The sequence below is a fragment of the Salvia hispanica genome, chromosome 6 (genome assembly GCF_023119035.1).
Source record: "Salvia hispanica cultivar TCC Black 2014 chromosome 6, UniMelb_Shisp_WGS_1.0, whole genome shotgun sequence".
NCBI lineage: Eukaryota > Viridiplantae > Streptophyta > Magnoliopsida > Lamiales > Lamiaceae > Salvia > Salvia hispanica.
Window position 1 is genome coordinate 7,859,878 of NC_062970.1, and position 18,865 is coordinate 7,878,742.

An 18,865-nucleotide genomic window follows, 5' to 3' on the forward strand; every position below is an offset into this window, starting at 1 on the left:
AGCGTAGAAACTAGATGTAGGCAAAAGAATAAACGAAAATCAAGAGATCAACAAAAATTAACAAAAATGGAACGAAAATTTATCTAAATCTTTTTGGTTTTCAATTAAAAACAACTAGAGAACTAAAAGCAAATAAGAAAACGGATGTAGATCAAAGATGCGAAGGGTAGAATCCTACGGGATCGATAACAACTATCCTATGCTCAACTAACTTCCTAACTATGCCAACAAAGGGTATCAAGGGTTATTAAGCTATCACTAAGGTAAAACAATATCTTTTCTCAAAGCATATAATTTGTAGATTGCTACCTAGAACCGAAATCTCCTTCCTAGAACTAAGGCAACAACTCCTAATAGCTCCTAAGATACTTAGCTTCATTCAAAGGCTCAAATCTCTCGATTATATTGGCAAAGACGTCAATTTCTTCTCTTTCAAATTAAACTACTCACTTCTCAGTTCTTGTAGTAAAATCCACATGCATTTATAAGGTGATCAGTCAAATAAATGTATAAGCACAGAAGAAATCAAAATAACCACATGAGCCAAGGCATAGAAAAAGGAAATCAATTAAACATAAGAATCATTGTATCTCCCCCATAGAACTCTACGAAGGATTTAGCTACTCATGTTCAACACAAAAGTCAAAGAAATATTCAAAAACATTGTTTGAACAAGAATAAAACTAAAAGTAGAAACTCCTAGAATTGGATTGGGCGGATTGGAGGCCTCGTCCTCAATCTTGCGATGAATACTCGTCCTCTGCTCGTTCTTCTCTTCTTCCTAGGTGAAAAAGTGGTATTTTTGGGTTGAAGGCTTGTAAGTTGTGTTTGGAGGCGTTTCCTAGGCATATATATACCTAGGGTTGACTTTGGGCCCGAAATAAGCTGTCCGACGAAGCTGGCGGGTCGCCAGGTTGGGTGTGCGTCGAAGCTGGCGAGTCGCCAGCTGCTTACGGCGTTTTTTTCGTGGATTGCTGGCGGGTCGCCAGGTTCGTTTGCATGCGAACCTGGCGGGTCGCCAGCTATGTCACTGCTCTGCGCAGTCTTGGTAAAATGGCCATAACTTCTTCTACCGAACTCCGATTGAGACGTTTAAGATATCCACGCGAAGCTCTTTCGAAGACGAAGAGAATGGTATGCATTATATGCGAATCGGACTACAAAATCTCTAGATAAGCTGTCTCGAACATTGAGCAGCTGCACATCCATATATTTTGTACATTTTTCTACACATTCTTCACAAAATGGTCAAAATACCAACATAATAGAGAAGTAGCTATAATCATATCTCAAAGTACACAATATATGATTAAAACCAAGTAAAACTACCCTCTAAAATCATGTAAAATCCAAGTGAATCAATTGAACTATTTGAAAAAGGAAGTCTGGTTTGTTTTGCAATTGGCAAATAGGACAATGACTCAACATATCACTTTTATTTAATTTTAATGAAGGGAAAAGAACATTCAAACGAAAGATAGAGGGGTGTCCTAGGCGTGAATGCCAGAGGCTAGGTGTACTAGAAAAATGAAAAGCAAATGGTGTTGGTTGTGAGGACGGAGACATGTAGTATAGACCACCTTGTTGCCTACCCGAGCCAATCGTCTTCCTCGTGGTCATGTCCTGTAAAACACAAAAATCAGGAAAAAGGGTTACTGAACAATTTAGATCTCGGGTTAGTTTGCTGGCAGACATGAGATTTAGGTTAAATGATGGAACACAATATACGTTTTGGAGTTGAAAATTTGGATTAAATGTGACTGTCCCTACATGTGTGATATCGGCAGTAGCACCAATAGGAAGATTTCAATGGTGTTGTGTAATTGTTGTGTAGGTGATAAAAGAGATGGGTGTGAAGTGATATGATCTGTGGCTCCACTATCCAGAATCCAACAATTGGCATCAGCAATATTAACGAAAGCATGTGATGAAGTAGACGAACCTGCTGCATTAGCATGAACATCATTATTACTATATTGGTTATTCTTGTTTAGGGCGCTCACTACTTGTGCCAACTACTGTAGATATTCTGGAGAAATACCATTGATGAGAGAATTTCCAGCCCCTTGTTGTGAAGTGTCAGCCATGTGGGCCGATAGTGTGTTACCGCGATGGATACCTTGATTATATCGGGCAGCAACTCTCCCATTTTTCAGTCTGCAGCGGTCTTCGGTGTGCCCTCTTTTATTACAGAAGGTACAGTGATACTTTAAGGTTCGACAATCAGCAATAATATGTCCAGTGCGATGGCAATGGTCACAAAGTTTCTCCTTCGAATTTTTGGATGGGAAAGATTTCCCTTGAACTGCAGCAGCAATAGAAAAATTTTCAGGTGTGTCAGATGATACCTGCCTTTGCATTTCCGCTTGTATCGCTAAAGAGTATACCTGGCGGACATTGGGCAGCGAATTCATCATCAAAATATTGGATCTCGCAGCCTTGAAAACATCATTTAGACCCATGAGAAATTGCATTAGTTTGTCCTCTTCCTGTTCTTCATTGTGCAATTTTTCTTGATTGCAAGCGACATGAGTGCGGTAAGTATCAAGTTGAGCCCATAACGCCTTGATTTTTGTATAATAAGCAGCAACAGTGGATGAACCTTGCGTAATGGTCGCAATAGATCTTTGAACCTGATAAATGGCCGGTGCATTCTTCTGCGAGAATTGATCCCGCAGATCTTCCCAAACTTGCTGTGATGTTTTAGCGTGGATGATGCCTTCGACAATGTCTTCCTCGACTGAATGAGTGAGCCACGACATAATCATGTTGTTGCATTGTTTCCAAAGGAAATATTTTATTGGATCTTCTACTTGGGATGGCGGTGAGATCGATCCATCAATGAAATCCACCTTCGATTTTGCTGTTAAAGCGTGCAGCATAGATCGACTCCATGATTGATAGTTGGTTCTATTTAATTTAGTTGGAACAAGTAAATGGCCTGGTTGATCTGAGTGATGGACGTAGTAAGGATGTGAAGGGTCCAAACTAGTACTTTTGGTGTTGAAACCATCTGTGTTTGACATGATGTTTGGAGGAAAAAAAGAAGAGATGTTTTTCAAGGTCACCAAGATTAGTGCTCTGATACCATATCAAATGCAGAAGAAATAAAGGAAGCCATTGAAAGAGAAAGAAAGATGTTTGTGGGATGATATTTCTCTTCATATGCGTTGGTGTATTTATATAAGAATACAGCAAGAATTGCTCCACTAATTAAGCTACTCTATATTATTTACACGCATATAATCTTCTAAACAAGACAGAAGATAATTATCATTAACTATGAATATTTTCCCAATATATGGTCAAAGGTACTTGCATATATTTAGGGATCAATTCCTTAATACCTGGGTCGGGGAAGGACCGTCCTGATGGATTGGTTCTGCGTTGAAAAGCTTAACTACAGGCCGAGGCAGTGAGACAAGTCTAGCATTTTCTGGATTCCTTTTGTAACAGATCATGTATGTTTATTTATCTGGATAGCTTATTTTGTTGAGGTTGGGTTTTCTCTCAAGTAAATGTGAAAATTTAAAGCAGTCTTCTTGTGTCAAAGCGCAACCTTATGTTAAGAAACATTACTTTGCTATTTATTGTGTACAATTTCGCAAGCCAAGTTTATTTTAGAGTTGAAAGTGAATCTCTAACCAATTTTGATAAAAATGTTTATGGTTCAAAGTATGTAATTGGCATCAAGAATAACCCAGTTTCGAGAAAAAATGAAATCAATCATTAAACCATCGAGAATAATAAGCGAAATAAAACATTAATCCATTGATGCTTCATTGTTAATCATTAGTTACAAACTTAGACTCGGAATTAATAAAAAAACATAGTCGGAAACCATTAGTCTTAATTAAGACTAGGAATTAAGAAAAGAAAAAACAGAGTGGTGTTTGACTGGAAATCATTAAACTTAGCAAACAGCAAAAGATCGATGGATGGATAGGATGGACGCACTCAGCGCCTTTTCTCCTTGAATTTGGCGGTTGTCGATGGACTTGGGAGACTTCTCTGCAGGCTTCGGCTTCTTCTGGAAAGGAGGGCGACGGGTGTACGGAGTGCCGCAGCCGCGGGCACGACGGCGGCGGTGTCGGCCTCGGCCTCGGCCTTGGGCGTCGTCGCCGTCACCGAAATCGGAGGCGGAATCAGCGGCATCTAGTTCATTGACATGTCTATGTCGACGGCGTCAGGCGGTGGATTCTAGTTCTAATTCGGATTCGGCGGCGGCGGAGGCGGAGGCGACAACCATTTTTTTCTGGATTTTGCTGAATTACTTGTGAATACTGAAGAGAATTGTTGATGCATTGTACATATATATAGTGTGTGAGTATGGGATGAGATCGGTGAGTGAGGACGGTGAGTGAGATCGGTGCACTGAGCATTACTATTTTCGAATGGACGAGTTTTTGCATTGCTTCAATGGAAGTGGAAAGAACGAGAGAAATGTTGAGGAGGAAACGAAATTAGAGTAATTTAAGTGGACCACGTGTCGTGTCCAGACGACATTAAGAATTGAGGAGGAAATGAAAATAGAATAATATTAGTGAACCATTGTGTCCCAGACGAAAACATTTCAGTCTCTATATAGTACCTTTATTTCTTGGGAGACACGTTTATTCTTTCATTAATTGGAGTAGTAACAAAATTTTACATTCGTATGTATTTTTAAAAGTTAGTGTAATTTAAATTCCACATTTATATGTACTACTTCCTCTGTCCATGAAATATTGTCCAAGCATGACTCGACGCGGGTTTTAAAAAATACGAAGAAAAATGAATTGAGTGAAAGTGGGGTCCATTTACCAAAAATAGAACAAAACAAAGTGGACAACTTTTCCCGGACTGACCAATGGATAACATTTCATTATTGATTTTAATATAGAATGTAGCAAGTGTATTGAGTTAGTAAAAAAATAAATACTCCCTCCGTCCCCCATAATTTGTCACCATTTGACCCGGCACGGGTTTTAAGAAATGTAATAGAAAGCGGGTTTAAAAAGTTAGTGGCAGGTGGATCATACTTTTATATTATTAGTTTTATAAAATGTGAGTGAGAATAAGTTAGTGGAATGTAGGGTTCACTACCATAAATAGTAAAAATAAAAGATGGCAAATTTTCAGGGACGAACAAAAAATAATAATAAACGACAAATTTTCAAAGACGGAGGGAGTAATATTTTATAAACGGATCGAAATAATTAAAATAAACAACATTTCATGGACGGGAGAGTTGGGAGTAATAAATAAACAACACAAATGAAAGTACTCCCTCCGTCCCGTAAAATTTGGCACCATTTGACTCGGCACGAGTTTTAAGAAATGTAATAGAAAGTGGGTTGAAAAAGTTAGTGGTATACGGATCTTACTTTTATATACTCCTACTCCCTCCGTCCCAAGAAAGATGACCCCTTCCTTGGGTGGCACGGGTTTTTATGCAGTTATATTTTGTGTGGTAAGAGGAGAGAGTAAAGTAAGAGAGAGGAAATAAAGTAGAGATAAAAGTGTTTCCGTTTTAAGTAATGGGTCATCTTGATTGGGACAAACCAAAAAGGAAAGTGGGTCATCTTCAATAGGACGGAGGAAGTATTAGTTTTAAAATAAAATGCGAGTAGAAATGAGTTAGTGGAATGTAGGGTCCACTATCAAAAATAGTAAAAGTAAAAGATGACAAATTTTAGGGACAGACAAAAAAAATAAACGACAAATTTTTAGGGACGGAGGTAGTAAGAGCATCCGCAATGGCTTTAGGCTAGCCAAATACTCCTCCTGCCACATCATCAGCACTAAAATTCCTCCTGCCACATCATCAGAACAGGCAACTGGACAAGCAATAGGCTAGCCATAGGCTAGCCACAACAAACAAAATTAAAAAAAAAACAACTAAGAGCATCTCCAATGACTTTAGGCCAGCCACTCTCTTTCCCTGCCACGTCATCAACACTAAAATTTCACCTACCACATCATCATTTTAATCAAATAGGCTAGCCTAAGGCTAGCCACAGGCTAGCCGCAATAAAAATAATTAAAAAACAACTACATTTACGGAATTAAACACAAAATACGGAATTAAATTTACGACACATATACGGAAAAAATTCGTTAATTTTATTTAAATAAAAAAAGTACATCAACTAAAAATAAAAAAAATTACATAATAAAAAAAATCCGGGCTTCCACACACGAGCCACCGCCCCACTCTACTCCTCACTAATTTATTAAAAAAAATACATTAAAAAATGTAATAGAAATACAATAATTTTATATAAATTAAAAAAAAGGTCCATCCTAAAAAAATTCATTAAAAAAATGCAATAAAGAAATGCATAAAAAAATACATTAAAAAAATGCAACCGGCTAGCCGAAATAGAGTCTATAATGGCGGCTAGCGGGATCGGCCAGCGGTCGGCTAGCGCCCGCAAATCGGCTAGCCGAAATGCAAGCGACGCGAATCGGCTAGCCGGTGGGTTAACCGCTATTGGAGATGCTCTAAATATACAGAATTAAACACAAAATACGGAATTAAATTTACGACACATATACGGGAAAATACAATGATTTCATTTAAATTAAAAAAAGTGCGTCCTAAAAAAATTACATAATTAAAAAAATACCTAAAACAAAAAAACTATCGCCGTGCAGTTGAAAGGTTACTAGTTTGTGTTTACAGTGTGTTCAAAAGGAAATAACAGGTTCCCTAGGTCCAGCAAATCCACTAGATCACGCGGTCTAGGAACTCGTTGGTCGCAGGAAATCCCGGTCGTCGGACACACAGAGCACTTCTTTCAAAAACCCTCAACCACTTTACTAAACCTAGTATAGGGAAGTAGGGATCGATCCCACAGAGAAGGATGCGTAATACTCATGTTCAAGGATTTGGGTGTGTTTTTGGTGTTGGCTGCTGCCACGCATTTTTTTTGGGTTGAGGAAAACAAATTAAACTTGACTTGGGAATCTTTAAAACTCCTAAGCTAACAGCTAGACCTAGGTGAAATCATAAGAGAATGTTGCAAAGGAAATTAACTACTCAACACTTGATCTAAGAAAACTACTTTACTTACTAGACCTAGGAAACAAACTGACTGTGGGGACCATGACTGAAAAAGCAGAGTACGTACGAAAAGCTGGCAGAATAACTAACTCTAGTACTAACTAACAGCGACATCATCTTCTACAACCAAATTGCGTAAAACTCATAAGAAAACAGAGCAAACTAATTTTAAGTCAAATCAATGCATAATCAACGAAGAACCTGAACAGATCTGCATACGCTAGACGAAGCAAAACAGAAAACAAGAAGAAAACTCAAATCCATCTAACAACTTTCTTTTCTCACTTCGAATCCAACCTCAGACGCTAAATCCACTCCGGATCCAAGCGTCCAACACGACATCCAACCAACAGAAACACTTCATCACTTCAGATTCGAACTACAACCTCCAAACAGTCAATAAACCACAGATCTATCACCAAATTCCCATATCAAACACCATAATATCAAAATAAAACAGAGATCGACATAATACTTGTAAAAATAAACTTCCAGCAGAGAGATCTACGTAAATCAACTTGAAATTCAACTACTAAGCGCAAATCAACCAAAGCGAAAAGATAATAAGTATCATCAACAACCAAGTCGACTCCAAAAGTGAAGTTCGACAGCAGAAAAACGAGTAAACAACTGAAATTAAGAGAAATTGTATCTTCGTCCACACTCGGACGGTGTTGCAACCGCGAAACTTCTAAAGAAATTAACCCTTTGTACTACCCCAGATCTCCCATTCCCAAGTGTGTGTAATGTGTGTGAGCTAAGAAGAGAGTGAAAAAGTGATCGGATGTGCGTTGCATGCTCTTCTATATATAGGCGTTGGAGTGGGGCCCAACGGCTAGGTATAGATAAGACTTTGTTGCCCTCAGCCATCAACTTCTCCTCGTCACGCCTCTTTCTTTTCTTTTAAATCCTGCTCACTTCGTTCCTTTCCTTCGCTAGACCATCTCTTTCAAGCACTTCCTCGATCTAGCGATTTTTCTTCACACACCGGGCTTAGGAAACGTGTTAGACCCAGCAAATTATAACGTTTTTTTCACATATAACCGATGCATGAAATTAGCCTTATCGGTGCAGTCCTCCGCGCCCACAACTCTTCAATTAAATCCTTTTGGAGTTGAATATGAGCATCCACTTGGCGTATGTCGGCATGCCTGGAGGCGGCTGGTTTCATCGTGAGGTACCCCCATCGTACGTTGGCGGCGGCTACACCGTGGCTTGGACCGGCTTCATTATCGTCGTTGGCCCAACTAGTCAGTTGTACACCTTCATCTTCGACAATCATATTGTTCATGATAATACCGGTGTACATTATATCAGCAATGCAGTTGACATGCCACAAACGCGTTGGACCCTTAATTGCCGCCCATCGAGCCTGGAGCACACCAAATGCGCGCTCCACATCCTTGCGCGCCGACTCCTGCCATTCCGCAAAAAAGTAGGCCTTTCAGTTCTCATTTGCGCATCTGATCGTCTTCACAAAGACGGGCCACCTAGGGTATAACTCATCCGCCAAGTAGTAGCCCATATCATGCCGGTTGCCATTGGCGACAAAACTGATGGCCGAACCGACGCCCTGGCACCGCTCGTTGAAAAGGGGCGACAAGTTGAGGACGTTGAGGTCGTTGTTCGACACGGCTACCCCAAAATACGCTAGCCAAATCCACAGCCGATAATCAGCTACGGCCTCGAGGATCATCGTGGGATTCTTTCCCTTGTATCCGGTGGTGTAGAACCCCTTCCAGGCAGCGGGACAGTTCTTCCACTCCCATTGCATACAATCTATGTTGTCTAACATCCCCGGGAACCCATGCTTCTCCCCGTGCATCTGCAACATATCCTGGCAGTCTTCGGGGTAGGCTTTCGAAGATACTTGCTCACCGAATATTTCAACGACGCCATGACAGAAATACTTCCAAACAACATGTGCAGAGCGTCGTCTCACCGATGTGGAGGTACTCGTCCCACATGTTGCGCGCCTCCGTAGGCCAACTGCTTGATTGCCGCGGTGCACTTTTGAATAGGCCGAGAGTGGTCGGGTCACGCCGGCCGCACTGTGCCTGAAGCGGAAACACAGATATCAACGCTCCAAAGCGTCAACGATACGCATAAACACCTCCCTGCGCATCCTAAAACGCCGCCTGAACAGGTTGTCCCCAAACCGCGGCTACTCTGCGAAGTAGTCGTCATATAGCCGCTGATGTGCAGCTACATAATCCCGATCAATCACTGCTCGGCGATGGACAACAGGTCGAGGTACCGGCGGCGACGGTTGCAAGGCCCTTTCTAACAGCCGCTCTGCCTCGCGGATCGTATAGGCCTCTAACTCTTCCAACACTTGCCATTCGAACTCCTCCTCAGCATCCCCACCACTACTACCACTACCACCCGCGTTACTCATTTCGCGTATTGCTATTGTACAGAAATTCAGAGAGAGAGAAAACTCGTTAAAACAAGTGGTGCAAATGAAAATGACGTTCAAATCGCGTATATATAGTGTTTCGGAAATTAAATTAAAAAAAGCCGCTGGTCGATCGCAGCCTATAATGGCGGCGAGCCAATCGGCGAGCGCATTGACCAGCGACCAATAATCGGTCAGCGCTCACCTATTTTTTCGCCGATTTGGCGCTCGCCGCCTACAATGGTTCGGCGAGGCCAGCGCCGAGAATCGGCTAGCCGGCCCACTCACCGCCATTGCGGATGCTCTAATAAGAATATGAGTAAGGAAGGTAGGGACAAAAGGCAATACTCGTCGAAGTCTTATGAGAGATAAAAGAGGAGAGGAGAAACACACGTGATGCATTAATATTACACACACGGTTATGTGAGACATGTGGGGAGCAAAGAATAATCTCTAAGTATATACTACAAAAATATCAGCCAATGGACCCTTGTTTTCCATTTTCAGTTCTATTTCTTTTGATACATACTCTTTATTTCTTATGTTTTCCATTTTCAGATTTTCTTATGTTTTGAAAAGTGAAATCACCTAATTAACCCTTTAAATTAGAGGTGCCCACGGTTCAGGAACTGGCTGTTACAATTTTGGAAATTGTTGAACCGGAACCGAACCGTGAGGGTGTTTTGCGGTTACGGTTTTGGTTCTAAAATTGCCAGTTTCGGTTTCGGTTCCGAACCGGCGGTTTTCCGACGGTTTTTCACGGTTCTGAACCACCGGTTTTTTTGTGAATTTTTGCGGTTCCGGCTTGATTTCACGGTTTTCCGGCGATTTTTCGCGGTTCCGATTTGGAACCGCACGGAACCGGCAGTTCCGGCACGGTTTCGGTTTGGTAATTTTTGAACCTGAACCGAGTCACGGTTCAAAAATTCACGGTTTCGGTTCGGAATTGTAAACGGTGATTACGGTTTCGATTTTAACCGCCGATTCGATAAACCTTGGGTAAGTCCACTTTAAATTACCGAGATTTTACAAACTATTCATATTCCAACTACAATTATGGAGTAAGTGACAAGAGTAATTATTTTCCATAGTCTTAGTATGCGTTTTGCACAAATATAAACAATTATTGTGGAGCCAAAAGGAGTAGGTAGCATCAATATAAATGAGAAACTATATATATTATGTTAGATAAAAAAAAGAGATTTTTTTTTTTTAATTTGGAATCATATACTCTGTCCGTTCCAAGATAAGCGACTCACATTCCTTTTTGGAACGTCCCAAGATAAGTGAGTCATTTCTTTTTTTGGTATTCTCTCTTTTACTTTTTCTCTTTACTTCATTTACTTTATTCACTTTCCACTTTACTAACAAAACCTCATTTCCTTTAAATCTCGTGCCAAAAAAATTGTGTTCACTTATCTTGGGATGGAGGGAGTACTATATATCCTTCCTATATATGAAGATCTTTTTTGTGTGACTCTATCCGCAGTTAATGAGATGGAAAAATAATTCCAAGTAATCCTTTAAATAAATTATATTCCCTCCGTCCCAACTAAAAGTCAAAAAATTTTGGCATGAAGATTAAGAAAGTGTGTTGAAAAGTAAAGAGATAAGAATAAAATATAAAAGATACAGAGAGAGTAAAGTAGTTGATGAAATAAAGTAAGAGTGATTTAATATTTTGTTTTTTTAAAAAAAAAATGACTCAATTTAATTTGAAAATTTCAAAAAGAATTACAACTCAACTTAGTTGGACAGAAGGAGTAATATAGTTTTAATAATGTTACTTATATTCCAAGTGAATTTTAAAAATATTACTCCCTCCGTCCCAAGAGTATTAGACCAACTTTCCTTTTTGGGATGTCCCAACATATTAGACTCATTTCTTTTTTTAGGCAAAAAACATCTATCTTATTTTATATTCTCTACCTACTTTTTTTCTCTCTTCTCTCCCCCCTACTTTTTCCCTCTCTCCATACTTTACTCTCTCACTTTAACTATTTAAATATCAATTCCTTAAATCATGTGCCCAAAAAGAAGTGAGTCTAATACTTCGGACGGAGGGAGTACTACGTTTATGAGTTTTAACATCTAAAACAAGTCTTATTCTACCACCTACCCACAAAAAGCATAGCTATTAAATAAATGTTGACTTGTGAAATTTCCTTGAGGAAAACATAAGTTATGTTATCATCCCATGGATGAAAAACTAATAGAGAGTGAAATAAGAGGAGTTTTTGGGTGGGGGTGGGGGGGGTTGGGCCAAACACGTTCCTAATGCACATCTGTAGAGTGACAAGGGATTTGGTAGACACTTTTACAGATTCGTGGGGACCAATTTTATTTCAGCTCACGTATGATTTATAAATTAGTAGTAATAAATTCACGACTCTTTGTTTGGAAATGTACCAAAATATGGTAACATTATAGGAGTGTAGGACTTCCTATATGGATTATTATGGAGTATCAATATATGTATCTACATATACACATTCTCGTGTGTATTGACTTTAATTGCTTCTGGAAAAATTTAGTGAAATTACTTTAATCTACTTAATTTTATTAATCTTCATATTAATCATAATGTAAAACCGAACACTCACTATGTGTACGCATGAATGCATGTATTGTTATATATTGCACGTGTTATCCATAGGAAGGTCACAAAGTTACCATATTTTAGTATATTTCCAAACAAGGTGAATGTTATATTAGTTGAAATAATTTGGGTGTTAATCTATTTTTACTTGTCAAATAAATATAGGTTGGACATACTACGTCACAATGCCACCTTGGTATGTCTTTACTAGTGAATTTATTTTCTGCTCGAAATTTAATCTTTTTCCATTTTTCGTCGAGCACAATTTACAGAAGACATCGTAATTACTATGATTTAATCTTTTTCTACTCTAATTTTATTATTATTATTATTATTATTATTATTATTATTATTATTATTATTATTATTATTATTATCATTATTATATCTATATATATATGTCATAACTTTGGACCATGATTTAAAACAAATCTTGAAGTTGGTGTGGGAAGGGAAATCAGTCAGTATAACTTACAAATTCAAGTCAATGGGAAGGGAAATCAGTCAGTATAACGAACAAATTCAAGTCAACAACGAAAAACCAGAAGTAAAGCAAAAATGTTTTTTTTTTGCATTACCCATAAGAATAGGTCTTAGACATCTCCAACCATTTACACCAAACTCAAACCCATTTTTGGGTATACGTCACACCAAAAAGTAGTTTTAATATTAAGCGTTTACACCAAATTCAAAATTTACACCATTTTTGAGTTTTTTGTCTATAAAAAATTTGCAGTAACACTATATTTGGCGTTGTTTCACAAAACACACCAAAAATGAGTTTGAGTTTAGTGTATAGTTGGAGAAGATTTCTATACCAAAACTCATTTTTAGAGTATGATTGGAGATGGTCTTAAGCCCCCCATTTCACATTCACATAGCTTTAAAAATGGCTTTTGAATTGCTACCCTCACACTAAAAAATCCTGCATTTATGTACAATTTCTTTAAAGGGCTTGACATTCTTCTGCTACATGTTTAAATCAGGGGCTTCAAGCCTTCAATGGTGAATGTGTATAAATATCACCCAAGAATCCTAAACCACAAACCTAATTATTAAAGTCGTGAGATAACCACGAAAAATGAAAAATAAGACAAAAATCATGGAAAATGTGAATGATCAGTTATTAGAAAGCTCTGACTCCGACGACCTGTTCTTCAATGCAGCAATTTCCTGATCTTGCTCTCTCTTTAGATGGCTCTGTGCAGTTGAATTCACAATCTTTACAAAAAAGTTCATTAGCATGATCCACACCACAGTGTTCCAAATGGATGTCAGCGAGAAATCCCATTTCGCCGCCTGATTGAAACAAATGTTAGCAGGCAGAGAGAAGAACACAGCGAATCTATTAACATGCGACAAGAGAAAAAGAGAGAGAGGTGCAAATACCTTGACACTAGTGGGAGGCTCAGGTTTTGTGGACAAGTACTTGTTTTTCACAGAATGGAGATTGGCGATAAGCTTAGGCATAACGGAACTGGAACCGGGTAGTTTGCTAGACAGCCAAAGCAGTTCATTTTCCATCCAATGAAGCAGTTGGTTGTTGCATACGGATATGATGAACACTGTCTGCATTCATATCGGTAAGTAAAGAATGTCAATTTTCAGAGGGAAAAACCGACATTGTGCCCATGTTGTTTATTTGTCAGAGGGGAGACAGAAAATAGGTATCTGCTACGCACCTGAATGTGAGTCTTGATAATTGCTTTGCCTATCGCCGTTGCCAAGAAAAATTCCCAGAAAGGAATTCCGAACTGTCCACACATTATTCCTGCAAGATCAAATAAAGGATTCGGTACCTACAAAATATTCCCATAGAACTTAAGTCACACTTGCAGTCGTACAAAAATGAACATCAATGGAATAAGGAGTTAAAGCAGGTAAGCAGCTAACCGAAGCAAGAATGAGGATTGTGAAGAAGTTCAGATATTGAGCATGCGACAGGAACCAACGTTTTATTTGATTCAGACGAGTTGATAAGAACCCCTTATCTTCTGCCGAGGAAGCATCTAATTCTTCCATGGCATCTACTGTGTCACCGGACAAGCGAGCTACACAAATAACGCATACAAGGTTAAACTGAATCAACAACTTTCCAGAATTACAAAAGCTATTTATCATCGTAAATGAGCTCCGTGTAGTATAATTATATTAAGTTTGACAGGGAAGTTGGAATCCGAAGGCTAAGTTGGCAAACAAAAGCAGTTTGAATCAGATGAAGATACAAAAACATCTAGCCAACGTTCTACCTGCCCTTGAAATGAAGTAGGGAGGAAGTTCACCAAGTGCAGTGCCGAGCCCCCATAGAATGGCCTCCAACTGGACCTGGGGCAATATCCTACTGAGTGGGATACGTACACTGTCTGATGGCGGATACAACGGGGGCCCAAAGTCGGCACATTTCTTCCCAAGCCACGAAGGGCCTTTTTTTAATTGTATTGTATCATATGTAGCACTTTTGATGTCCACTCGGCCACATTTTATTGCTTTTATAGTGAAGAATGCAATATGAGGTCCCAGGTAGAGAACGAAAGTGTGTAATCCAGATCCTAAACAAGTAGCACAGTGAAGCAAGTTCAGAAACTAATAGATATGATCATACAAAAGATTGCTTGGAGGTAGTTGACATCAAGTGTCAATATGTACTGGAAGTTGCCTTCACGAACCACCATATTATAGTATAAATAAGTAGTTTATGTGTTGTCTTAATTAGTTTGTTAACCTCAACAACATTCTTTAACTTTGAAATCGGCACATGGACTTATCCCAAGTATATTTCCATCATTTCTACCAACAATATAAGAATAACCAAACGCGCTCTAACTTTTCAAGTCTTAGCTTACCAAGTCCAATGGATGATGCGACTCCAAGAGCCACCCACCACAGCATAAACTGCACATAACGCTGAATTTCCTTGACATGCTGCATCATAGATTACATGTAGACCTAGTTAGAGGAAAAACTCAACGTGTGTCAATCAGTAACCAGAGGCACGTTTTGGCAAGATATAAAGTGACTAGATACGAATAAGAGAGCAATAACATAACAAAAAGGATAGCCAAATATGGCATTCGGATTACCTTCCCATGAGGGCCCTCGACAGTCACGAATAGTGTGCCGATGGCAACAACGATAGCAGTCAACAGGATTAACCAACCTACATGTGATAACATATATGCCACGGATTTTCTTATATACTGCATAACAGCCAGAATAAAGAGCCTTAATGTCTTGAAGGGCTGTGAGGTCAGAGTCAAATTATCTAAATCTTGTCGGTGCTTTTCATGAAGTCCTGAAAATCAGAAATTAGCCAATTAAAGGAACATGTGATTGAAACTTGGAATGAATTGGGAAGATCTTAGTAAAGCACACTATATTCCAAAATATTGAATTATACATAATACATATCATTCCATGATAGATTTGCTGCATTGTAATAGCTATTGACATCCACGTTAGCAGTCACTTTCAGAAAAAAAAATTCCTGGTAATTTACTAACTATCCAAATGAGTGCGTAGAAAATTTCGCTTGCACGCTTGTGCAGCAGATGATTATTCTTGCTACAATCAGCGTTCAAATTCTCAATAACCTTAAATCATGGTGTGCATATACAACAACTATTCTACACCTGAAGACACGGTTAAAAAAACAAGTCATCTTTGAAGGGTTTTACTTGTGATACTAAAAGAAATGTTTCAAATTCTATTTCAAATCTGAGGGAGCCCTAACTCTCCTATCGGCCAATTTAGCATAGCCGGAGAAAAGCCAAATGCTATCCGCTTCACTTAACCATATCATATCAGAGAATATGAGCTGCATTATGAGTTCAGAAAAATTCATGAATATTAGGGAATTCATATCAATATAGCCATATTTATTTCTCCCAATGAGGGATTAGGCAAGGCAGGCACTGTGGAACGGTGAAATCATTTTTCCAGCATAGATTTATAAAAGTATTACTGCATTATGTAAACTAGTATCACTGGTTAGTCATCCACAAATTCACTAATTCTTCTGATGCGCACACTTAAAATTGCAAAAGGATGTGACTCCATTGGAACCTAGCATACAAAAATTCCAAAATGCACGGTCACGTATAAGGCCATCTAGCATCCAGTGATCCAGAATCCAGATAATGTCAAACTAAAATATTCGCAGTTCTCCAGATAACCAAATCAAGAGAAAATGCTCCAATCAAAAGCTCACTTCCCATGTCAGAGTGCTTGTGATGATTATTATTAGGATCATAAGTGAAAATATCATTATCATTTTCTTCCGATTACAATCCATATGAATCAACCAAAAGATTTGACGCACCAATAGACCTAGATGAATAACATTCTGAAATAACTTGCAACATATTGCACCAATTAAACTGCAGCTGATATAATATCATGTAGCATCAATGCAAATACAATGTGATGAATTCCAAGTCCCTAAACAAAGTAATCAGTAATCTCAATAAGCATTCACATATATTCACAAATCCAGCTCAGATTAAATAAATGGTGAAGATAAATTCAAAACATGTAGTAACAAAGTAAATTCACAAATGCAGCATAAATAACATATACATCCACAAACCTGAAATTTTACAATCATATCAACAATAAGGCGCTAAAATAAAATAAAATCTGTACATAAACAATGTAATCTCAGATTAAAATCAAGAAATCCACATCTAAAAAATAACAAAAAAAGTGCAATTCTTTATCTGTTCAACCATTCATAAAAGCACAAAATCAAAAAAATCATGAGGAAAGAATGATTTAGAAATGATCATCTCACCTGAGACCGGCATCGCTCTATCACCGGAAATACTATCGGAATTTAATATCTCGTTGGAGGCCATTTGCCTATATTCTTTCACACACCATCCGCCACAAACTCGCTCGAAATTAATTAAGCTAAATTTCGTTAATCTTGATTGCAATTTGCAAGGCAATCCAAAATCAATCAGTACAAAAATATGAAAACAAAATTAGCGGGATTTATTGATTAAGGTGGAGACATCTGGGCAATGTGTGAAGCATGAGAAACAACAATAAATACAATTATTTTATGGGTTCTTACTATTTTTAATTGATAGTACAAACAAAAACAACTCGTAATTTTCAATTTTCCACGACAAACAGTGCTTTAATTTTTTGGTGATCGATAACTCTACTTCCGTATTTTATTTTCGTGTAGTTTCAAGCTACCAGTATTACTCCCTCCGTCCCCTATTACGAGTCACACTTTGACCGGACACGGGTTTTAAGAAAGGTAAAAAAAAATTGCTTTGAAAAAATTAGTGGAATGTGGGATCTACTTACCATTTATGATAAAAATGAAGTGTGACTCTTAATTGGGGACGGACCGAAATGAAAAAATATGACTTTTAATAGGGGACGGAGGGAGTATTTTATTTTTACAAAAACTTTTCTCTTTCCAATTTTACTTATTTTATCTTTTACTTTTTCCATTCATGCTTATTCTTTAAAAAAAAATCTCTACTTAAATTTTAAACATCAATTTCTCAAATATAGTACCAAAATAAACAACTCAAGTAGCTTGGATCAGAAATTATAACAAATAAAGACTAAAATCGAGATAAACATCAAAATTAAAATAAATATTTTTTATACATAAGATTATAAATTAACATTAAAAACATTTTTTTTGGTCTAATTGGTATTGTTGGGCATGTTTCCTATTGCAGATGTTGGGTTTTTTCAATTGGATGTTGTTGAGCCATATCTAATTTGATCTATTATTGGAAGTAATTACATAATTTATACAAAATGTTTCACTTTTGTTTCATATTAGACATTAGTACAAAAAGTTTCATTCGTATTTCAATTTGATACATTTCTTTATTTTTGTTTGGATATCGTTAACTCTTTGTCTATGTAAAGTACAAAATGTGTCATATTATTTCATGTTGGTACAAAAAGTTTTATCATTGTTTCATGTTGGTATAAAATTTTGTATCATTGTTTTATGATTTGTGCATAACATAAGTAAAAGGTTAACGCTGTTTAAACACATGTGACGGAATGTTTTAAAATGAAACACAAATAAAACTTTTTGTAGTATGATATATGTAAACTTTAAACTTTTTGTATTAATATAAAACAAAGGTAAAATATTTTGTAATATTGAGTCATGTATTTACCCCTATTATGTGGTCTAAAAGATTAATTTAAGTCCAAACAAAGTTCCCAGGGATCAAAATATTACCCCTATTATGTGGTCTAAAAGATTAATTTAAGTCCAAACAAAGTTCCCAGGGATCAAAATATAACTTATTGCAAATATCATTTTATTTAACTTATTTGCATATAATTATTCGATTATAAAAATTCAGATAGTATAATACTATAAAGCTAAATATTTTTCATACGTCGTCCACTTCTATGTCTGTTGTGGTGTGGATTACCTCAATGGCCAATGCTTTATATACGTATATCAAACAAAAAGGTCTTCATTCTAACGGAGACATCATAAATGATCTTGAAGGACAATGGTATTCCTGCTATATTATGATGGTAGGCGAATTAAGCAAAGTCACGTTTATAATTATTTTCATTAATACTCCATGTAGTGGAAGTCGAAACTCGAAAGCGACACATGACACTGAAGAATTCAAATAGCGCCAATGTTGTAAATTAATTTTAACTGTTTTTATCTACTTAATCTGGGAATTCAATTATTTAAAATTTAAATCAATATAATTCATAAATCTCGATTAAAACAATTATGATTGATTTTCATGCAGAATAACACTATTTAAATTAATTCTGTACAACTTCATAAGCACAATCCCATTCAAAGTTG

The 18,865-nt window shown here is 37.5% G+C and overlaps 1 protein-coding gene across 1 annotated transcript; it reads right to left on the bottom strand.

Moving 5' to 3' along the window:
• Window positions 1-12,955: 12,955 nt before the first annotated feature.
• LOC125196668 (vacuole membrane protein KMS1-like) lies at window positions 12,956-17,067 on the bottom strand. Its single transcript, XM_048095275.1, has 8 exons — window positions 16,835-17,067; window positions 15,126-15,337; window positions 14,889-14,967; window positions 14,295-14,594; window positions 13,939-14,096; window positions 13,728-13,844; window positions 13,435-13,614; window positions 12,956-13,344 (listed from the first exon to the last, which is right to left on the bottom strand). The coding sequence occupies exons 1-8, from the start codon at window positions 16,896-16,898 to the stop codon at window positions 13,165-13,167; spliced, it is 1,290 nt and encodes a 429-aa protein (XP_047951232.1). The 5' UTR covers window positions 16,899-17,067; the 3' UTR covers window positions 12,956-13,164.
• Window positions 17,068-18,865: the final 1,798 nt, after the last annotated feature.